At 41.1% G+C, this 24,305-nt stretch overlaps 2 protein-coding genes and 1 pseudogene across 4 annotated transcripts in view; 1 reads left to right on the forward strand and 2 right to left on the reverse strand.

The window, feature by feature from the left end:
• Window positions 1-24,305, forward strand: part of PRPF18 (pre-mRNA processing factor 18) — a 387,690-nt gene that overhangs the window by 324,557 nt on the left and 38,828 nt on the right. For 2 of the 3 annotated variants that reach the window (XM_050803266.1, XM_050803269.1), the window contains exon 1: window positions 18,184-18,370. In XM_050803266.1, coding sequence (XP_050659223.1) covers window positions 18,305-18,370 — 66 coding nt within the window. In that variant the 5' untranslated portion in view covers window positions 18,184-18,304. Of the gene's footprint in view, window positions 1-18,183; window positions 18,371-24,305 lie in introns of those variants that run through there. The other variant, XM_050803268.1, reaches the window with a different exon arrangement.
• Window positions 1-24,305, reverse strand: part of PHYH (phytanoyl-CoA 2-hydroxylase) — a 1,057,918-nt gene that overhangs the window by 289,171 nt on the left and 744,442 nt on the right. The gene's annotated exons all lie outside the window — the stretch shown is intronic.
• On the reverse strand, window positions 21,959-22,834 carry LOC126962379 (60S ribosomal protein L6-like; annotated as a pseudogene).

Consider the following 24,305-nt stretch of genomic DNA (forward strand, 5'->3'; position numbering starts at 1 on the left):
AAAAAAAAAAAAAAAAAAAAAAAAAAAAGCCAAAATCAGAAAACAATAGATGTTGGCACAGATATGCTGAGAAAGGAAGGTGGGAATGTAAGTTAGTACAACCTCTATCAAAAATGGAATGGAGATTTCTTAAGGAACAAAAGTAGATCTACCATGTGATTCAGCAATCCCGCTACTGGGTATCTACCCAAAGGAAAAGAAGTCATTCTCTCAAGAAGACACCTGCATGCATATATTTATCACAGCACAATTCACAATTGCAAAGCTATGGAATCAACCAAAGTGCCCATCAACCGATGAATGGGTAAAGAAAATGTGGTACATATACACCATAGAATCTACTCAGCTGTAAAAAAAAATGAAATAATGTCTTTTGCAGCAACTTGGATGAAGCTGAAGGCCATTGTTCCAAGGGAAGTAACTCAGGAATGGAAAATCAAATACAGTATATTCTCACTTGTAAGTGGGAGCTAAGCTATAAGTATGCAAAGGCATGCACAGTGGTATAACAGACTTTAGAGATTCAGAAGGAAGGAGGGTGGTAGGGTGGTGAGGGATAAAAAACTACATGTTGAGTACAATGTACAGGACTTGGGTGACAGGTACACTAAAACCTTAGACTTCACCACTCTACAATTCATCTGTGTAACCAAAAACCACTTGTACTCCAAAAGCTATGGAAAGAAAAAAATCCTACCTTTTCATGGTGTATAATGCTTTGTATACATTGTTGGATTCAATTTGCTAACATTTGGTTGAGGAATTTTGTGTCTAAGTTCATAAGTGGTATTGGTGTATTGTTTTATTTTTCTGTAATGTATTTGTTTGGTTTTGGTTTCTGGGAAACTGGCCTCATGAAAATTAGTTGGGAAGTACTCCCTCTTATATTTTCTGGAAGAACTGCAAAATTGGTGTTACTACTTTAAATATATGGTAAGTCTCCAGTGAAACTCTCAGGACCTGGAGATTTCTATTTCCACCCCATAGGGTTTTGTTTGTTTGTTTGAGACGGAGTCTCTCTCTGGTGCCCAGGCTGGAGTACAGTGATGCAATCTCAGCTCACTGAAACCTCCGCCTCCCAGGTTCAAGTGATTCTCCCACCTCAGTCTCCCGAGTAGCTGGCACAAGTGTGTACTACTGTGCTTAGCTTAGTTCAAAATACTTATTAATTTCCAGCCTGGGCAACGTGACAAAACCCTATCTCTACAAAAAATAAAAACAAAATTAGCCGAGTGTGGTGGCACACACCCGTGGCACCAGCTATTTTGAGGACTAAGGTGTGAGGATCACTTGATCTCAGGAGGTGGAGGCTGCAGCAAGCCATGATCATGCCACTGCACTCCAGCCTTGGTGACAGCAAGACCCTGTCTAAAAAAACGAAACTTACTAATTTCCCTTGTCATTACTTTTTTGACCTTATGGATTATTTATAACCATATTGTTTAATTTCCAAATATGGGAGTTTTCTAGATGTTTTTTGTTATTTCTAGTTTAATTCATTGTCAAAGAACATACCCTGAATACTTTTAATTATTTGAAATTTATTGAGAATTGTTTAATGCTTCAGAATATGATCTTAGTGCTTGTTCCAAATGGACTTTAAAAAGAGTACGTATTCTGATGTTTGGGGCAGAATGTTATATAAATTTTAATTGGGTCATGCTAATTGATAGTGTACACGTCTTATATATCCTTGCTGATTTTCTGTCCACTTGTTCTCTCAATTACTGATAGTGATGTGTGGAAATCTCCACCTATAACTGTAGACTTGTTTACTTGTCCTTTGAGATCGAACTTTTTTGCTTCATGCATTTTGACGCTATGTTATTAGGTGCATACTCATTTGAGATTGTTATGTCCTCTTGGTGCAGTGACATTTTTATCATTTTGAAATGTTCTTCTTTCTCCCTATTAATATTCCTTATTCTGAATTCTGCTTTGTCTAACTAACATAGCCACTGCTATGGTCTGAATGTTGGTAGTCTCTCCAAATTCATATGTTGAAACTTAACCCCTAAAGTGATGGTATTAATAAGGGGGGCCTTTGGGAGGTGATTTTTTTTGTTTGAAAGAACTCTGCCCTCATGAATAGGATCAGTGCCTTTATAAAAGGCTTGATCCTTATAAAAGAGGCCAGGCTTATGCCTTTTGCTATGTGAGGACACAGCACAAAGGTGTCATCTATGAGGAACCGGCTCTCATCAGGCACCAAATCTGCTGGCATCTTGATCTTGGACTTCCCAGCCTCAGAACTATAAACTGTTGTTTGTAAGTCACCCATCCTAAGATCTTTCTTATGGTAACTCAACCAGACTAAGACAGGTAGTCTCATTTGTTTTTATTAATGGTTGCACGGGAATATAATTTCCCATCCTTTAACTTTATACTTAAAGTGAGATTCCTGCAGTGAGCCGAGATTGTGCCACTGCACTCCAGCCTGGGCGAAGAGCAAGACTCTGTTTCAAAAAACCAGTGAGACAACATATAGTTGGTTTGTTTTTTAAAATCCAGTCTAATAATTTCTGCCTTTCAGTTGTACTGTTTAGTCAATTTACACTTATTATTATTATTGCAATTATTATTATTATTATTTTATGTATTTGTTTTTTTGAGACGGAGTCTCACTCTGTCACTCAGGCTGGAGTACAGTGGCACAATCTCAGCTCACTGCAATCTCCACCTCCCAGGCTCAAGCGATTCTCCTGCCTCAGCCTCCGGAGTAGCTGGGATTACAGGCGTGTGCCACCACACCCAGCTAACTTTTGTATTTTTAATAGAGACACGGTTTTACCATGTTGACCAGGCTGGTCTTGAATTCCTGACCTCAGGTGATCTGCCTGCTTCAGCCTCCCAAAGTGCTGGGATTACAGGTGTGAGCCACTGTGCCCAGCCACTTAATGCAATTATTGATTGAAATAGTCTATTACTTTTTTTAAAAAAGATATTAAAAATGAGAAGCCTTTCATATTTATCCACATGTTTAGCAATTCTACATTTTTCTTTCCTTTTTATTTTGCATGATTTTTCTTCAGAATGAAGAACTTTCTTTGGTACTCTTTATAGTACAGGTTTACTGGTGATGAATTCTCTCAACCTTTGGCTGAAAAAAACCTTCAGTTTACTTTCATTTTTGATATTTTCGCAGAGTATAGAATCCTAGGTTGACAGTTTTTGTCCCCTAGTACTTAAAAAATGTCACTTCTTTGTCTCTGGCCTGCGTGGTTTCTGACAGGAAATGTGTAGTCATTCTTTTCTTTGTTTTTCTTTATATAATAATTTTTGGGAGCAGCTTTTAACATTTAACACATGTTCTTTAGTCACTGCTTCTCAGAAATTTGATTATGATCTACCTTGGTGCAGTTTTCTGCCGGCGTCCATGAACTTTTGGGATCTGAGTGTCTTCTAGTTTTTGTCAAACTTGAGAAATATTTGGCCGTTAATTATTGACGTTAATTATTCTGGGCTCCATTACAGACACGTTAGACTGCTTGATACTATTCATGGGTCACTGATGCTGGCTTCACGTTAAAAAATCTGTCTCTCTCTTTCTTCAAATCATTTTTACTAAGTACCCAAGTTCACCAATATTTTCTTCTGCTGTGCCTTATCTGCTGTTAATACTGTCCAGAGTATTCTTTATTTCAGATATTGTGTTTTTCATCTCTAGAGGTTCCATTTGGGTTTTGTTTTCTTCCATCTCTCTCTTAATTATGTTTATGTGTATTCACGTTAAACATAAAACACTATGTGTATCATTTATGCACTATGTGCATTCTTTTCTTTCCCTCCCTCCCTCCATTCCTTCCTTCCTTCTTTCCTTCCTTCCTTCCTTCCTTCCCTCCCTCTCTTTCTCCCTCCCTCCCTCCCTCCCTTCCTTCCTCCCTCCCTCCCTCCCTTCCTTCCTTCTTCCCTCCCTCCCTCCCTTCCTTCCTTCCTTCCTTCCTTCCTTCCTTCTTTCCTCCCTCCCCCCTCCCTCCCTCCCTCCCTCCCTCCTTCCTTCCTTCCCTTCCTTCCTTCCTTCCTTCCTTCCTTCCTTCCTTCCTTCCTTCCTTCCTTCCTTCCTTCGTTTCCTCCCTCCCTCTTTCCTTCCTTCCCTCCTTCGTCCCTTCCTCTCTTTCTCTCTTTCCTTTTTGAGAAAGTGTCTTGCTTTGTCACCCGGACTGGAGTGCAGTGGCATGATCATGGCTCACTGCAGCCTCAACCTCCCAGGCTTAAGCAATCCTCCCACTTCAACCTCCAGAGTAGCATGCATCACCACGCCTGGCTAATTTCTTTGTACTTTTTGTAGAGATGGGATTTTGCTATGTTGCCTAGACTGGTCTCCAACTCCTGGGCTCAAGTGTTCTCTGCATTCTTGAGCATCTGGAGCACAATAGCTGCTTTAAAGGTTTTTACTATTTCATCGTCTCTGTCATTTCTAGGTTTATTTCTTTTGATTGGCTTTTCTGTTGGGTATAGATTATATTTTCGTACAGACCTGGTGATTTTGTTTGGGTCTCAGGGTACTATGAATTTTTACATTGTTGGGTGCTACATTCTGCTGTGTTCTTTTAAAAATATTTGCCTTTGGTCTGACATGTAGTTAAGTCACTGGGAATTAGTTTGATCCTTTTGAAGCTTGCCTTTCAACTTTGTTAGGATGAGTTAGAGCAGCAATTTAGTCTAAGGATAATTTAGTCCCATTACTTGGGTAATTCCCTTTGGAGGACTCTGTCCTATGCCTTGTATATGCCCATTCCTAGGTGAGCTCTGGGCACGGTATGTCCCACTGCTGAATTATAGTCCTTGATCTGGTCTTTGGAGTTTCACCCAAACATGTGCATCTCAGGATTCAGTGAATGATTTGAAGGGACCCCACTGGAGATCCCTGGAGATCTTCCTCTGTGCCTCTCTCTCCTTTCCAGTATTCTGCCCCATGGATTTCACCTCTTCAATCTCCCAGAACTGCAATTTCTTTTTCCTTTACTCAATGAGACAAGTGGGTTCTGTTGGGGTTTCTTCTCCCTGTGCTGTATCCTGGAAACAGAATTCCAAGAATCCAGGAATCTGTGAGGTAGGGCTCACCTTATGTGTTTTCTCTTCTCTCTGTGAAGAGAAGAGAAGCCCTTTGCTGCTGGTTATCAAATGTCTGAAAAATAGTTGTTTTACATATTTTGTCTGTTTTGTTTTTTGTAGTTGTTTATGGTAGGAGAGCAGTTCTTATAGCAGTTAGCCTTGTAGCTCAGAAGCAAAAACTCACTATGCTTTTCTATAATTTGTATGACTGTCATTGGAAAGGTATACTTCTATATGATCTTGAAGACCAGTTTCTTCTATTACAAAACCCTGTACCATAAGAATTATAAGTGAAACATGGACTCTCTATATTACTTTTTGGAAATTTGACTTTATGTTATTTTGCCTCCTTAGGCAATAATATGTTTTGCTATTCCTTTACTTGGGTGTTGCTTTATATCCTTCAATAACACTTTATAAATCTTTCCCCATGTAGGCTGTGTGCAGTGGCTCATGCCTGTAATCCCAGCACTTTGGGAGGCCGAGGCGGGCGGATCACTTGAGGTCAGGAGTTCGAGACCAGCCTGGCCAACATAGTGAAACCCTGTCTCTACTAAAAATACAAAAATTAGCTGGGCGTGCTGACAGGCGCCAGTAATTCCATCTACTCGGGAGGCTGAGGGAGGAGAATCATTTGAACCTGGGAGGCGAAGTTTGCAGTGGGCCGAGATTATGCCACTGCATTCCAGCCTGGGTGACAGAGTGAGAGTCCATCTCAAAAAAAAAAAAAAGGAATTATAACTGAACATGGACTGTCTATATTACTTTTTGGAAATTTGACTTTATGTTATTTTGCCTCCTTAGCCAGTAACATATTTTACCGTTCCTTTATCTGGGTGTTGCTTTATGTCCTTCAGTAACGTTTTATAACTCTTTCCCCATGTAATCTGGACTTTTTTGTTCTTTATTTCTAAGATTTTATACTTTTAAAACGTAACATTTTCCTATTTCCACCTCTATCTCATTATTGCATACACAGAAAAAACATCAATTTTAAACTTATTTTGAATACAGCTATATTATATTTCCTTGTTAATTCTAGTTTTTAAAATGTCAATGGCTTGTAGGGTTTTCTTGGAAAATGATTGAATCATTGGCAGAATGCAATAACGTTATCTCCGTTTTTCCAATATTTATACTTATTCTTATTTTTTTCTTATTTCTCTCATAGAACATCCAAAACAAGATTGAATTATTATGGTGACAGTGATGATCCGCATCTCATTGTTTTAGTATTTCACCATTTAGAATGGAGTCTACTATTGAATATTATTAAGTAATCTTATCATATTTAAATAATTTCCCTATATTTATTTTACTGAGAGTTTTTATTATTATTATTAATAATGACCCCTAAATTGTACTAAATGCCTTCTCGGGATTTTTAAAAAATATAATTCTTTATTTTTTCTCTAGTAATTTGTTGATATAGTTTTAGGTAGATTTCCTTGGAATAAACCCTACTTAGTGATAGTGTGTGTGTGTGTGTGTGTGTGTGTGTGTGTGTGTTTTCGAGATGGAGTCTCATTCTGTTGCCCAGGCTGGAGTGCAGTGGTACAATCTCAGCTCACTGCAACCTCTGCCTCCCAGGTTCAAGTGATTCTCCTGCCTCTGCCTCCTGAGTAACTGGGACTACAGGTGCACGCTACCAAGCCCGGGTAATTTTTTGTATTTTTAGTAGAGATGAGGTTTCACTGTGTTAGCCAGGAGGGTCTCGAACTCCTGACCTCAAGTGATCCGCCCGCCTCGGCCTCCCAAAGTGCTGGGATTACAGGTGTGAGCCACCGTGTCCGGCCCATAGTGTGTTTTCCAATGCACTGCTAAATTCTATTTGCTAATATTGTAGGCACAAGTTTTCAATCTATGTTCATAAATGCAATGAGGGTGTACATATGTTTTTTCATTGGTCCTCTATCAGGCTTCAGTGTGAAGTTTATCATGGCTTCATAAAATGCCCTGGAGAGCTTTCCAAATTTTTCTGTAGTCTAGAATAATTTTAGAGCGGCAGTTCTCACAAGTGTGGTCCATTGAGGGGATTGGTGAGGTCAAAGCTATTTTTACAATAACGCTAACATTATTCGCCCTTTTCACTATGTTGACATTTGCACTGGAGATAGAAAAACAACAGCCAGTGTGCTGGTAACATTAGCATGAACCAAAATACCAGCACAAAACCTTACCAGCCATCATAGTCTTCACTGCCATATGACTACGAAAAAAAAAAAAAAAGGCCAATTTCACTTAAAGATGCTTTCAATAAAGCAGTAGAAATTATTAATTTTATTAAATCTTGACACTTGAATAAGCATCTTTTTAATATTCTATGTGATGAAACAGGAATCACACAGAAAGCACCCCTGCTGCATACAGAAGTATGATGGTTGGCTTTAGAAAAAGCATTGTGCATTGAATTGCAAACTGAACTAGCTTTTTTTTCCCATGGAATATTGCTTTTACTAGAAAGAATAAGCAATAGAAAAACTATGGTTATTTAGAGTTGGGTATCTGGTGGACATTTTTTTTCTTTTTATGACATCTCACGTGTGTGTGTGTTTTTCTTTTTTTTTTTATACTTTAAGTTCTGGGATACATGTGCAGAACGTGCAGGTTTGTTACATAGGTATACACGTGCCATGGTGGTTTGCTGCACCCATCAACCCATCACCTACATTAGGTATTTCTCCTAATGTTATCCCTGCCCCAGCCCCCTACCCCCCGTAGGCTCCGGTGTGTGATGTTCCCCTCCCTGTATCCATGTGTTCTCATTGTTCAACTCCCACTTATGAGTGAGAACATGTGGTGTTTAGTTTTCTGATCTTGTGATAGCTTGCTGAGAATGAGGATTTCCAGCTTCATCCATGTCCCTGCAAAGGACGTGAACTCATACTTTTTTATGACTGCATAGTATTCCATGGTGTATATGTGCCACATTTTCTTAATCCAGTCTATCATTGATGGGCGTTTGGGTTGGTTCCAAGTCTTTGCTATTGTGAACAGTGCTGCAATAAACAGACATGCACATGTGTCTTTATTGTAGAATGATTTATAATCCTTTGGGTATATGCCCAGTAATGGGATTGCTGAGTCAAATGGTATTCCTAGTTCTGGATACTTGAAGAATTGCCACACTGTTTTCCACAATAGTTGAACTACTTTTTACTCTCTGGTGGACATTTTTTTGCAAATGAACAAAGTGAGTCTGTCATTTGAGGAAAACACCAGACAATATTTGTTGCTAGTGATAAAAGTGAGCTTTCAGTAAAAATTAGCATTTTGGAAAGTTGCATCTGTCACCATGAGCTTGATGTCTTCCCAGGGATTAAAAGACTTTTCTGGCCAGGCATGGTGGCTCATGCCTGTAATCCTAGCACTTTGGGAGGCGGAGGCAGGCGGATCACTTGAGGTCAGGAGTTTGAAACCTGTCTAGCCAACATGGTGAAACTTGGTCTCTATTAAAAATACAAAAATTAGCTGGGCGTGGTGACATGCACCTGTAATGCCAGCTATTTGGGAAGTTGAGGCAGGAGAATCGCTTGATCCCAAAGGGTGGAGGTTGCAGTGAGCCAGGGTTACTCCAGCCTGATAACAGGGCAAGACTTTGTCTCAAAACAAAACAACAAAAAAGGCGTTTTTTTTTTTTTTTTTTTTTTTTTTTTTTTTTTTGATGAGACAAAGGAGGTGGTATTAATGAATGTGATTTTTAAAATACTGTGTAATAAAATGTGTCAACATTTGAAAGATCTGCATACAGCACTGAACTCATATTTTCCAAATGACCAATGGATTCTGTTACAAAATCATGTGTGAGTAAAAGATCCATCCAAAATTCAAGATAGACTGGTGGATTTTAATATTTCAGATTCCACATTGCAACTAATTCTTAAAAATGACTGCTAGTCAAGCTTGGATGTAATATCAAAGAAGAATTTCCATGATAATCTAATTAAGATACTTTTCTCTATTCCATCTACATATCTCTGTGAGGCTAGATTTTCTTTATATACTTCAACCAAAATAATATACCGCAACAGATCGAATGGAGAAGTAGATAGGAGAATCCTGTGTTCTTCCACTAAGCTAGACATTAAGGAAGTTTGCAATAATGTAAAATAATGCCACTTTTCTCATTAAAATTTTTGCAACTAACTATGCTTTTCACAAAAACATGTTGTTTGTATTAATACATAATGTGTTCATTATATGATTTTAAATGAATTAATTTTTTAAAATTTCTGGTTTTATTTCTAGCATGACAAATATCAAGAGCTATAACCCAGGCAAAGCCTTTTTGGGGTCCTCCAGAGTTTTTAAGAATGGAAAGGGGTTCTGAGACCAAAAAGTTTGAGAACAACTTGCTCAAATCATGTTAGAAGTATTTGTTCTTCAAAGGCTGCATAGATCTCAACAGTAAAACATCTGGATCTGGATCCTTTATAAATGGGGGTCTATAATCACATTGCTTTCTCTCTGTTCTATTTGCTTATTTAAGTTTTCTACTCTTTCTTGGTTAATTGTGATAACTTAGATTTTTGCTAAGAAATCATCCATTTCTTCTAGGGTTTCAAGTTTATTGCCATTGAGTTGTAGGCAGTATTTCTCACATTTCCTTCAAGTACTTTTGCATTCTTTGTTCTTTCTTTCTTTCTTTCTTTTCCTTCCCTTCCCTTCCCTTCCCTTCCCTTCCCTTCCCTTCCTTCCTTCCTTCCTTCCTTCCTTCCTTCCTTCCTTCCTTCCTTCCTTCCTTCCTTCCTTCCTTCCTTCCTTCCTTCCTTCCTTCCTTCTCTCTCTCTCTCCTCTTTCTTCCTTTCTTCCTTTCTTCCTTTCTTCCTTTCTTCCTTTCTTCCTTTCTTCCTTTCTTCCTTTCTTCCTTTCTTCCTTTCTTCCTTTCTTCCTTTCTTCCTTTCTTCCTTTCTTTCTTTCTTTCTTTCTTTCTTTCTTCCTTTCTTCCTTTCTTCCTTTCTTCCTTTCTTCCTTTCTTCCTTTCTTTCTTTCTTTCTTTCTTTCTTTCTTGAAACAGAGTCTCATTCTATCACCCAGGCTGGAGTGTAGTGGCGCAATCTTGGCTCACTGCAACCTCCGCCTCCTGGGTTCAAGTGATTCTCCTGCCTCAGCCTCCCGAGTAGCTGGGATTACAGGTACGTGCCACCACACCAGCTAATTTTTGTATTTTTAGTAGAGACGTTGGCCAGGATGGTCTCAATCTTCTGTCCTCAAGTGACCTGCCCATCTTGGCCTCCCAAAGTGATGAGATTACAGGTGTGAGCCATGGCGCCCAGCCTCCTTTCTTAATCTAATCTCTTTTTATTCTCTTTTTTAATTTATTCTCTTTTTCTCTTGACCTCCCTCTTTACTTTGTTTTATTTCAAATATACCACTAATAAAATGGTATAAAAGATTTGGGAGAAAGAGAATAGAAGGACAGATAACAGCAGATAAGAAATGGCACAGAACAAGAAAAGGGCACTGGCTATGGTATATGGGCTACCCCCCATCTGATCACTGTGAGTGTTCAAGAAAAAACGATGGCACTGGGGGTTGTCAGCTGGTGTCAGTCTCAGCCTGGGCATCATAGGGCTGACTGATATTTGCAGATCTACCAGGATCCAAGATCTTCTCACCTTTAACATTCTTTTCTGTTTTTTTTTTTTTTTTTTTTTGAGATAGAGTTTCACTCTTGTCACCCAGGCTGGAGTGCAGCAGCGCGATCTCGGCTCACTGCAACCTCCACCTCCTAGGTTCAAGCCATTATCCTGCCTCAGCCTTCCGAGTAGCTGGCATTACAGGTGCCCGTCACCACACCTGGTTAATTTTTGTATTTTTAGTAGAGGCGGGGCTTCACCATGTTGGCCAGGCTGGTCTTGAACTCCTGACCTCAGGTGATCCACCCACCTAGGCCTCCCAAAGTATTGGGATTACGGGCGTGAGCTACTGTGCCCGGTTCAAATTTTAACATTCTTACATTCAATTCTGTTGGCGTTACCAGACTTGGACCAGGCCAGGGAGTAACTCTCATTAGCTATATCCACAAAAATAACTGATGTAAAAACTAGAATGCCAGTTTAATAATTCCCTACCAAATGGACAAGCATATCCATGAGTCCAGAACAAAGCATTTCTTTATGTTGCGAGCGAACGGTTGTGTTTCTTTGGGAATCCTCTTGGAGATGCATCTGTAAGGAAATGAGGAAGGCTGGGTTTGGCAGAGGGAGAAGCTGGACTATGCATCTGTAAGGAAATGAGGAAGGCTGGGTTTGGCAGAGGGAGAAGCTGGACTATGCATCTGTAAGGAAATGAGGAAGGCTGGGTTTGGCAGAGGGAGAAGCTGGACTGCAAAGAAGTTGCAACTGAGACCTTCTGTCATGCTCCAGGGGCGCTCGCTGGAGCTAGATAGAATGACCCTTTAGAGTAGAGGTGAGGCAGTGGAGTCAGGCTTTTGAATCTCCACATCAGTCATTGGTTGTGGATGCCCCTTGGAGCTGTGGTAACCTTGGCTGAGGTGGGTCCCTGCAGCTGAGACTGGTCCTTGCCGCCTGGGGTCATGCCAGTGCAGGGTGTAGCTGTGTGCCCTCAGCAACCCTTGTTCCCAGCAGATGGGGGACAGGTGCATTGGCCTGAAGAGAATATCTGAATCACTATGGTGGTTGTAACATATTGGTTGTAAGATGCATCCTGAATTCAGAAACATTAAAATGTAGAAAAAAAAAAAAGAGCACCTTAAAAATGCCAAAATATGGTAGAAGGATTCAGTGGTATTTTTTGGGACCGGGATACAAACCAGACTCTAGGAAGAACCAGATTAGAGAATTGGAGATCCACGGGGGAGGGCCCAGGGATTATTCTTCATGGTTTACTCTTCATGTGTCTTCTTGCAAATCTATTTCACTCTTTTTTCTTGATATTCCAAGTTTCTTTGCTAAACAATTTTCTGGTAACCAACCAATATGGGAGGTGGATCATGGTCAGTGCTGTGCTGGACATATTTAAAATATGGCCTCTTGGGGGAAAAAAAAGGTGTGCACATATATTCATATAATTTTTACTGACATAAAGCATGCAGAGGACACAGTTTATAAATGATAATAAACTGCACAATACTCTATTGTAAATTCTGTATAGCCCATTGATTCTCCCAGAACGCTGTCATTGATTTTCACAACACTCCTGCATCCCTAGCCAACCTATGGTTATAACTGATGAACACATCCAGCTCTCTCTGACATGAATGCTGGCTGATATTTTGGCTTCAATCAATGTATAAGACAAAAGTGAAACAACGAAGATGTATGTCAGAACTTCACTTGTTTGTCAATGACAGGAGTGACTCAGTTGAATCAGATGATAGTTTTCAAATACTAGAAGACTATTTCCTCATTTTTTTGGTCCCATTTACTAAGTAATGGCTACAGACACAATACTTTTACATTTAATTTTTCTTTGGGAGACCGAGGCCGACAGATCACTTGAGGCCAGGAATTCAAGACCAGCCTGGCCAACATGGTGAAACCCCGTCTCTACTAAAAATATAAAAATTAGTCGGGTGTGGTGGCGCATGCTTGCAGTCCCATCTACTCGGGAGGCTGAGGCACAAGAATCGCTTGAGCCCAGGAGGTGGAGGTTGCAGTGAGCCGAGATTGTGCCACTGCACTGTAGCCTGGGTGACAGAGGGAAACTCTGTCTCAATAAATAAGTAGATAAATTTAATTTTTTATCAGTGGTTCTCCACTAGAGAGAGATTTGGTTTCTCAAAGGACATTTGATGATCTAGAGTTTTTTTTTTTTTTTTTTTTTTTTTGGTTGTCACAACTAGGGAAAGGATGTGACTGGTGTCTAATGACATGAGGCCAGGGGCATCCCTCAGTAAGGAATTATGGGGTCCAAGGTTGAAAAACCCTGATCTGTATTGTGAACATTTTCTCTATAAACTTTAAAGTTTAGACAGCCAGCAAAAAAATAGATCAACAGTTTGCCAGTTTCTGTGGTGTAAATACTGCCAGTGTGATGGTTAACTTTCTGTGTCAACTTGACGGGCCTAAGGGATGTCCACCCAGATCCCCAGTAAAACATTATTTCTGGGTGTGTTTGTGAACGTGTCTCTGGCAGAGATTAGCATTTGAGTTGGTGGACTGAGTAATGAGTGGGCATCATCCAATTTGTTGAGGGCCAGGAGAGAAGAAGAAGGGGGAATTCTATCTCTCTTTTATTTATTTATTAATTTTTTTTTTTTAGAGATGGGGTCTTGCTATGTTGCCCAGGCTGGTCTTGAACACCTGGCCTCAACAAAGCCTCCTGCCTTAGCCTCCCAAAGTGTTGGGATTACAGGCATGACCCACCATGCCTGACCTGTCTCTCTCTTCTTGAGCTGGACATAGCCTTTTACTCCCCTTGGACATCAGAATTCCGGTTCTTGGGCCTTCAGACTCTGGGACTTATGCTAGCCCAGTCAGCTCAACCTCCCACCTTCCTGTTCTCAGGCCCTCAGACTCCAACTGAATTATACCCCTGGCCTTCCCAGTTCTTCACCTTGCGGATGGCAGATTGTGGGACTTCACAGCTTCCATAATTGCATGCGCCAATTCCCATAATAAATCTCTTCTGATAAATACCTATATATCCTAGTGGCTGTTTCTCTGGAGAACCCTGAGTAATACAGTCACTATGGCTGATTTCCAGCTACCAAGGTGGGGTCCTCAAGCCTGGAACTGGGAGGAGGTTGCAGGAGCCACCATTTTATAGTATTTCAACCACAAAGATACAACAGTCATAAATAACTCCAAGAGCATAATAGTAAAAATGTAGTAAAATAAGAATTAGGTTCTGTGAGGCCGGGCGCGGTGGCTCAAGCCTGTAATCCCAGCACTTTGGGAGGCCGAGACGGGCGGATCACGAGGTCAGGAGATCGAGACCATCCTGGCTAACACGGTGAAACCCCGTCTGTACTAAAAAATACAAAAAACTAGCTGGGCGAGGTGGCGGGCGCCTGTAGTCCCAGCTACTTGGGAGGCTGAGGCAGGAGAATGGCGTGAACCCGGGAGGCGGAGCTTGCAGTGAGCTGAGATCCGGCCACTGCACTCCAGCCTGGGCGACAGAGCGAGACTCCATCTCAAAAAAAAAAAAAAAAAAAAAGAATTAGGTTCTGTGTATTTATTACCTTCATTTATATTATCATTTACTTGATTACAAGTAAACTCATTTGATATTTAATAATGGCTATGTTTGACAACTGACACAGAATTCTCAAAAATATAACAATTGGCTCTTGTGGGACAGTAGGCACAAGCCCAGTTGAAGTGAAGTGGCTATCACTCTGGAATTAACATTTTAAATATCCTGAGTCTTGGAAGAATCCACTCCATTGCAATTTTAGTTTTCTGGGGAAGGGACTCTGATTGTCCCAGATTGGATCAGTCATTCTCTGTGGTCTAACCCTACAAAGCAGTTTTGTAGAGGTGGCTGGATCCGGAGGGAGCCTGACCCCTTGCCATTAGGAAATTCCCAGAAGCAGCATTACTGGGAGTGGACGGGCGCCCTTCGAGGTGCCTGTGACCGTGCTGCAGATACCACCCACCCAGCCTTCCCGCTCTGCTCTGATTCTCAAGACTCGTGCAGACTGCATTTCAGACTGCAAATGCACTTTTTTCCCCCCAGGGGATGACAAAATAATGTATTAGGTCAGCAGTTCTCAAAATGATGTCCCTGGATCAACAGCATCCATCTCCCTTGGGAGTTTGTTCAAAAAGCAAATTCTTGGGTCCTACCCCAAGCCTAGGGAAAGATAGTTTCTGGGGTTGGGGACCAGCTGTCTGTGTTTCAAAAAGTCCTCCAGGTTATCTTGAAGCATGTTAAGGATTGAGAGCCACTGTATTGAATCACAGAGCTTTTCTTTGCTGCTTAAGTTACATTTCATCTTTTAGGGCAACAACAAAACAAATCCAGGTGATCCTGATTCAATCTGGCATTTCCCTCCAGTCTCCAGAAATGACACATAATTTCCTAGGATGAGTTACCTCTACAGAGGAATAGCTCATCAGTCCTATACTGATTTTTACTTTTTTCTTTTAGAAGATGACTGATTTTTAATTTCTGCAATTATAACCGCATATACACTATTAAATATTACATAATTTAACTTTTTAACTTTTCAAGATCTATTTCTCGATTCCCCAACTAGCTGGCTATCTCTTTGTGGGCAGGGTCTATGTTTTGGTTTAGGTCACAGAAGCTAATGTAGTACAGAGCTCATATATTAGATATTTAAATATTGGATGGAATAACTATGGAAATTTTAAAAATTCTTTGTCTGATCCTTTGCTTTCTTTTATAGGTATTCTTCAAAATGTACCATATACAATGTTTAAAGTAGACATGCTAGAAAATTTATAAATAGTCTAAATAATAATTAAACAGAAAAAGACTGATACCTGAATTTTCCCCCCCATATTATGAGATTTGTACCAAATTGTGGTATAAAGCAGAAAATAAGAATCTCCAATTGTTCTACTGTCCAGATAAAAACTTGATATTTTGGTACGTTTCCTTCCAATCAATGTTTTATTATGTCTATATGTTTTTGTTAAAAAGCGTATGTGTATGCTTTTGTTAAAAAGCAGAGACTATAAGCTATAAAGTTTCATCATTCTACTTTTGGACTGAATATTGTGTCATGGGCATTCCCACTGAATTTTTAAAAACATGGTTTTTAATGATGCCATGTGATTTGGTTGTATGTATAAACCATATTTTATTTAACTGTTCCTACATTTAGAACACTTGGATTGTTTCTAATTTTTCATTTTTATTTGTTATTTATTTATTTTTGTTTTAGAGATAGTGTCTCACTCTGTCACTCAGGCTGGAGTGCAGCGGTGCGATCAATGCTCACCGTAGCCTTGAACTCCTGGGCTCAAGTGATCTTCCTGCCTCGGCTTCCCAAAGTGCTGGGATTACAAGTGTGAGCCTCTCTACCGAGTTCCAATATTTCACTTTTTAAATAACGATTGTGATGAAATGGGATGCATTTTTTTTTTTAAATGAATATGGTCTCTCTTAGGGTCAGGGTGATTTGTTCTTTAAAGTATTTCTTTTCTTTCTTTCTTTTATTTTTTTTTGAGACAGAGTCTTACCCTGTTGCCCAGGCTGGAGTGCAGTGGCACGATCTTGGCTCACTGCAACCTCTGCCTCCCAGGTTCAAGCGATTTTCCTGCCTCAGCCTTCTGAGTAGCTGGGACTACAGGCACATGCCAACACGCCCGGCTAATTTTTGTGGTAGTGACAGGGTTTCACCATGTTGGCTAGGATGGTTTCGATCTGCTGATCTCGTGATCTGCCCGCCTTGGCCTCCCAAAGTGCTCGGATTGCAGGCGTGAGCCACTGCGCCCGGCCTCTTTTAAGTATTTCTAAATGCTCCTGGATATCTTTTCCCCTCCCTTTTGAATTGAAAAGCTTGCTTGTCAGTTGCTTGTTCAAGTATTTCTCTCTACCACTCTTTGATCTCAGGCCTTAATCAGGATTGAGTGCACATGTTTACATAAACATAGAAATCAACGAAAGTCTAAAATGTAAGAGGAGGCTGTTAACTGTAGCTGGTACCTTCTCTGGTTTGCACTGATAGTTTCCCAGCTGGCCAGCCATCGTGTTCTCTGTAAACCTCCATTGCTGTTACTGTCATCTGTCCTAACCCTTTAGGTTTTTTTTGTGTCTAAGAATCCCTAATCCCTAAATCAGGAAAATGCTAATAAATTATTATTTGCTCATTGAATTAGTGACCTGGGAAACCCATATTCATACAGGAGTGTTGCCATATTTAGTTCAAGGACATTTTCCTATGTTGGCTTATTTCTGGCAAAAGTCAGGTATATTTTATTTTATTTTGTTTTGTTTTTGAGACGGGGTCTTGCTCTGTTACCCAGGCTGGACTGCAGTGGCACGATCCCCTCGCACTGCAACTTCCACTTCCCGGGTTCAAGCAATTCTCCCGCCTCAGCCTCCTGAGTAGCTGGGACTTCAGGCACCTGCCACCACATCTGGCTAATTTTTGTATTTTTAGTAGAGACGGGGTTTCACCATGTTTGCCAGGCTTGTCTCAAACTCCTGACCTCAGGTGATCTGCCCACCTCGGCCTCCCAAAGTGCTGGGATTATAGGGGTGAGCCACCACATCCGGCCTCAGATATCTTTTAGATGAAGTATCACCGACACCCCCCCACCTCTGCCGCCCCGCAAGACTTTCTAAATTGAAAGGAACAATTCAATTGTTCATTTTTTTTGTTTTGTAAAGCATTTTACCCCTTATCAGTTGACCGAACAGAATGATATTTCTTACCTTTTTTGAGTAAGAAAAACAAAACGTCAAATATTGTTCAATTATGATTTAACAAAAACAATTTTTAAACGTGCTTCAATGACATGAAACAAAAAATAAGTCCACTGTAAACAAATTTTAGGGACTTAAAAAATCTCTGACATAATTTTCCTCTTCAATTTAACTTTTTTTCCCTTGGGTTGGACTTAAAAAAAAAAAAAAAGGAATTTCTGATTACCTCTCCAATCATGTCACTGAAAAAAATCTTGATTGCTGAACACGTGACCAAAAAAGTGATTAGTCAGCTTGAGGTAAATGCTCAATTATCACCAAGATTGGTAAGCAATCTAAAACAGAGGGAGTGGAGATAAATTGACTTCCAAACTGCCTTAAATGGATGTAGTCGTTTAAGTTCACAGGAAATTTAACAGGGTAGTAATGAACACTGCTCTTTGACTCTATTGTTACAAGTTAGTATTATTATTTAGATTTTTCTCATCCTTTAGTACACTAATTTTGCAAGCAAGTAACTTCAGAAACCCTAATGTAAATTTCCAGTTAATAAAGATCTTGATTTAACTGGCATTATTGAGGTGTTCTTCGAGAAGGCTTTTGGAACGGAACTAGCAGGTCCAGAGGGTACTATTAAGACCCGGGTTTCGGTCCACGTTCACGTAAACCTCTCTACGAGGGCAAACTACAGGCGCCCTGCCGGAGGGCGCCGCCAGGGGGCACTCACACACAGCTGCTTTGGCCACCACAGGCGCCCCGGGGCGCTCTCTTCCCTCCTCTCGCTCATCCCAACTTCCGCCGGAAGCGGCCCTGTCAGTTGTTGTCTTCAGGTGTTTGGGCTTGTTGTACTGTATACTCAGTGGGTTCGCGGCCGCCGGCCGAGTGAGGCTGGGTTCGAGGAGCTGGAGCGGGAAACTGGAGCTTAAATTCTGGCGGTGAGATGGACATTCTGAAATCAGAGATCCTTCGGAAGCGGCAGCTGGTGGAGGACAGGAACCTGCTGGTGGTGAGGACCCTGTGGTCGTGGGGGTCGGGATGGGAGAGTGAGAGTGTGTGTGTCGGGGTTTTGGGGTGAGGGTGACGATACTCAGAGGATTCGGGGCGGGGAAGGGGCTTAGCGAGTGTCCTGCCACTATCCCTGGGAGGCCCCCTTTAGATCCAACCCTTGGCGTCTCACTCTGAGGCTGGAGAATAGAGTCTGGGGCCAGGGAACTTGAGTCCCATTCGTTCTGACTTCCTAAAGCTGGATCAAAAGGAAAACACCTGGGTCTGGGGGCGGGAACCCGAGGCCAATTAACGCCCACGTCCAAAAGCCAAACCAAGAGGAAAATCCTCATCTTCCCATCACTGAGTAGCAGTAGCTCCAGGCTGCTGCTCTCCCCGCATCCTTCCCTTCCCACCGCCTCCCGGATGGGAACGGAACGTGCCGTGCATTGGCCGCGGGCCAAACACGGGCCATCCTTTCATCATAGGGCGCCAATTCACCTGTCTTTAGCCACAGGACCAAACCCTTCATCCGGATAAGGGGTAACTGTTAGGGACCTCAGAAGGAGTACCTAAAACCCAGAAAACTTTGTAACCAGGGCCTCGAGCCGCTTGCTCGGGCCCACTCGCACCCTATGGAGTGCTATCTCACGTTAATAAGTCCCTGCTTTTGCTGCTTCATTCTTGTGTTTTGTTACTTTCTTTGTGCGTTTTGTCCAATTCTTTGTTCAAAACGACTCACAGCCTTCCTTCCGGTAACTACTCGGGAGCCTTAGGGATGGAAGTGTGGGAACTGCAGGAAAACCTGAGGCTTTGGCTATTTCCCCCCGAGTGACCCTGTTCCCCTCCAGTTTACCTAATTGCCCCCTATCCCCACTCCCACCTGTCAGCATTCTTCGGACGTGCCTCAGTTCTCCTGAGAGTTCCCTTCTGTCGCCTTACGTAGGGTTTGTGCCCAATTGAAGCATGGAACGCTGAAATCCCAGCACTTTGGGAAGCTGAGGTGGGCAGACCACCTGAGGTCAGGAGTTCGAAACCAGCCTGGCAAACATGGTGAAACCCCGTCTCTACTAAAAATTCAAAAATTAACTGGGCGTGGTGGTGCGCGCCTGTAATCCCAGCTACTCAGGAGGCTGAGACAGGAGAATCACTTGAACCTGGGAGGCGGAGGTTGCAGTGAGCCGACATTGCACTACAGCACTCCTGCCTGGGCGACAGAGTGAGACACCGTCTCAAAAAAACAAAACAAAACAAAAAAAAAACGAACAGAAAACAAAAACATTCCTTCTAGCCAGGTGTGGTGGTGTGCACGTCTAGTCCCAGCTGCTTGGGAGACCAAGTCGGGAGGATCGCTTGAGCCCAGGAGTTCAGGCTGCAGTAAGCTATCATCGTGCCACTGCACTCCAGCCTGGGTGAGAGAGCGAGTCCTTGTCTCTTAAAAAAAAAAAAAAAAAAAAAAAAAAAAAAAAGTAAGTAATAGAAGTTCCTTTCTAATAGTAAATCCCAATTTTTAAATTCTATTTCTCCTTCTTTCGTCTTCTTCAACACATGAAAAGTCTGTAGGCCTGCTCTTCACTGATGGGAATGCTAAGACTCTTTTGAAAAGGTACTAAAAAGGGGGAAAAAGAATTACATGATTTAGGAACTTCCTGAAGATGATCTCCCTTACTTTATGGTGTAACAGTGGCGGTTTAAAGCCACTGCCTTGATTCTTGCTAAGGCTTTAGCAAATTTACCATTGCTTTTCACCTACAGTGCAGATGCGAGCAGCAGGCAGATCCGAGCGAGCAGGCAGATAATGCCTTGCTATAGAAAACAGTTTTGACTTCATGAGTCCTCTCAGAGGGTCTTCAGGACCCATAGAAATCTGTGCATCACAGAACATCTGACTTAGATATTTGGACGTTGTGTACAATTGATGTATATGATGTAGTGTAAGTAAATTAAAGTTCTTAGCTTGGTAGATGGCAAATTTCACGATCATTGGAACTTTAAAAACAATTAGAAAGGTGGAGGTAATAGAATGCTGTTTGGTAGGTATGGGGAAAAGCTTGTTCATATTTGTACATTAATGTTTTTATGTCTACTTTAGGGACCTTTTGCTGAGTGGTTGGGAGTATTTTAGGTATTGGAATGCACAGTTGATGTTAGGAAGGGCCAGGGTGTTGAAATCTAAGTGCTTTAAAGGGAAAAGTGAATCACAAAATATTCAGCCCACCCTCAGGGTTCACAACATGAATATTTGCATAATCATGTTCTTCATCATTGAAGTGGACCAATCTGTAAAAATGATCATTTAAAAAAAATCCTTATATTCTTCAGGGTCATTTATAATTTATATAAACTTTTCCTGGGTGTGTTTCATTTTTTAATTTGGTAGTTGGTTGAATTATCACATAATTCCAGCCAGAAGATAAGATTGATTTTTCCAAGCACAGAGCAGTTCAGACCAACAAAGGGCGTCATGAAATGGGAATTAAAATACTGACATTCAGCCGGGTGCGGTGGCTCACACCTGTAATCCCAGCACTTTGGGAGGCTGAGATGGGTGGATCACAAGATCCAGACCATCCTGGCTAACACGGTGAAACCCTGTCTCTACCAAAAAAAAAAAAAAAAAAAAAAAAATAACTGGGCATGGTGGTGGGTGTCTGTGGTCCCACCTACTTGGGAGGCTGAGGCAGGAGAATGGCGTGAACCCGGGAGGCAGAGCTTGCAGTGAGCTGATATTGTGCCACTGCACTGCAGCCTGGGCGACAGAGCGAGACTCTGTCTCAAAAAAAAAAAAAAAAAACGAAAAACTGACATTCGTAGTTTCTATTAACAGTAATGTTAGGCATCATGCAACGAATGTTTTCTAATTTAACTTGTACAACAAGTTACCATTATTCCCATTTACAGATGAGGAAACGAAGCTAAGAGAAGTTACATGACTATGAGATTATGCAGCTAGCAAGAGATAGAGCCTGGATTTGAACCCTGGTCTGTTCCTACTTCAAAGCCTGCTCTGTTATCCTGTACAAATAGAATGGATATTTATTCACCTTACAAACATAGAACTAGTTTTGATAGGGCTAATGTAAGAAAGCAGTGGAAAATTATTAGATTAACATGTGATTTATATTTTTCAAAGTGCTATATGCTATCTAATTTGAGCTTCACAACTGTTAATTAGTGCACAAGGCAATGCTGTTTTCATGGATGATGAAATTGAGACTTAGAGAGTTACATGATCTTCTCATACTCCTTTGGCCTGCCAGGATAGATCTCAAGTCTTAGACCAACTTGAGGGTGAGTGCTCTTGCATGATGTAAGGGAACACACACAACTAGGCATCTTTTCTATTGTGTCCATGGGAAGACAGTCTTTAGATCTGCAGCTCTATCATTTCATGCAGAATAGTTGGTTCATATCTTTTATCTTTCTGCATCATAGTGCCTGTCAGTAACTTTCAGACTTTTTCACTGCCGCGTTCATGGTAACGCATTTATATATATTGATCTGATACGTATGTGAAAAAAGTTTTATGAAATCTTACCACAACCGCAAATGATTTTATCATGTTTTATTCAGTCCTCCTTTTTTTAATCAGTTATTTAATTAGGTTCTTCTTAAGAAATGTAGAACACCAATTTGTGGGGATAAATTCCATGAGTCAGGGCAAACACAGATCGCAGGTGGCCCTGGAGCTGAGGAATAGCTTTGATTTTTGGTAAAATTTGTGAGTCCACAGCTTTCTGATCAATCTCATATTTCTCTTTTTCTGTACTGAAAATCTCAGCTTCCTTGTGTCTGGGCTTCTGTAGCTGCTGCTGCTTAAATAAGCATCAGTGGGATGTTTTGGGATTTTTACATTGCTGATCACAATTTTGGTTGAGGTGGCAATGACAAATTTCTGGTGTTTTCTTGGTAGAGGAACTCGATTGAGGACCAGAGGTTCAGTCACTAGGAACAAGCCACTAGCCAGCTGCTTCAGGAAAACCACCCTCTTGCCTCTGTGGAATCCAGTGAGGATGGTCAGAATGGTCCTGGTGGTAATGCTGGCTCTCAGTTTTCTCACTTGTCAACTGAGGGTGTTTTTTTTTTTTTTTTTTTTTGCCATGGCTCAACAACTTTTGAGGCACATTTTCAGTAGGAAAATATCTAGGCATTTTATGAAGTTTAACCACCTGGGTACTACCATTCTTGTCACCACCAACCTGTTTTGTAACAGTTGCAAGAACCTTCTTTTTCTTTTCAACCTTAGGCTTAGCGGCTGAGTACTTCCTCTTATACCTGGCCTTTCTGGAATACATAGCAGATGGGGAATACCTGCCAATTCCTCTGACAAGGACAGGATTGCGCTGCAATGGGGTTTCCCCGTCTTGGGCTTCTTAGCTTTGAGGTGACCGTTTTTCACCTTGCCACCAGCCTCAGCCTTCTTGGCTTCGGGTTTCTTCTCTTTAGTATCTGGCTTCTCAACTTTTTCACCCACCATCTTGCAAGATGGGAAAGAACAAGTCCCTTTAATTTTTTAGAAAACACTGGTTGGGGATCAGTAGATTGTTGTCATTACCGCATCTGCAGCTGGAAAACAGTTGTCTGTGTGGTATTGTTCTTCCAGAAAGAAGACACACCTCATCTTTGGTCATTTCAAGTGGTGTCCCAGCTTTTTGTGGTTAATCCGTGATAGTTGAAACAATCAGTACTTAGCTTGTGAGTGCCTCTTTGTCAAACTGCAGAGAAGTGACTGAGATATCCTCTTACCACCTGTCCTAAAATGCCCTGCCTGGTATAACCACCCTGAGGTAAATGTGGTATCTGCATTGCTAGAACACCAGTGTTTTGGAACCTAGAATTGGTGAGTCTTCATTTAATGCAAAAACCTCGTGGAAAACCAGGCTGCTTTAGAAACTTAATGGGGAGTAATTAGTAGTTTTACTAGTTGTAGTTATTAGGATGAGCTATGTGTAGAATTTTAGCTTTTTTTTTCCTTCCAGTATTTACTGCATCTTTCCTATATGCAAGATACTACAGTGTGCTGCAATAATAATGCTACAATAATCAAAACAGCATAGTGCTGGCATAAAGACCAACAATTACATCACTAGAATATAACAGAGCACCCAGAATGGAGCCACCCTTACACAATTGTTTGAGTTTTGACAAAGACACCAAAACCAAATGGAAGGAAAGGTATTTTCCGTAAATGATGCTGAACAACTGGATATCCATACGGAAAGAATAAGCAATAACCCCTAACCCACATTATACAAAATATTCTGAAATGAAGGACCAACAGAAGGAATGGCAGGAGCCAATATGGGAGACATTGGAAAGTAAAATTAGTAAGGAGAACTATATACTAGTTCTAATACATTGGAAAATCTAAGTGAAGTAAATGGCTAAAAAGTACAAAAAAATACAAGAAATAGAAAATCTGAGCAAACCAGTAAGTGAGGAAGACATAAGAAGAATCTGTCAGCGAAGAGAAGACAGTTACTGAAAAAGGAAGGAATGAGCAGTTAAATTGAAGACTGAATGAGATCAGTCAGAGAAGTCCCTTTGGATTTGTACCTTAGACATTATTTATGATCCCAGGGAGGTTTTTTCAGTGAAACAGACTGGATGGCCATATGCTGTGGGGCTGCAAAGAGAAATAGAGGTAAGGAAGTGGACGCGGATTAAACAGTTTAATGTGGTTCTGCTGTAAATGATACCCAGGGCAGAGTCTTGAGCATACTTAAATGATAATTGTCAAGAGCCAGTAGAGAGGGGAAGGATGAATATGTGAAGGAGAAAACAGCATTGATGATGAGAAGTCCCTGAGGAACTGAGGTCTGGAGTAATTGGGAAGGGATTTGCCCTAGACAAAGGAGGGTTTTCTGTTCCTCTGTGAAATGAAAGGACCAAAGCAGATCCAGGTCAGGACTGGAGTTGGGAGGAATTTGGAGGAGTTCCTGACTGGTCACTTCCGT

This window comes from Macaca thibetana, chromosome 9, assembly GCF_024542745.1.
Source record: "Macaca thibetana thibetana isolate TM-01 chromosome 9, ASM2454274v1, whole genome shotgun sequence".
NCBI lineage: Eukaryota > Metazoa > Chordata > Mammalia > Primates > Cercopithecidae > Macaca > Macaca thibetana.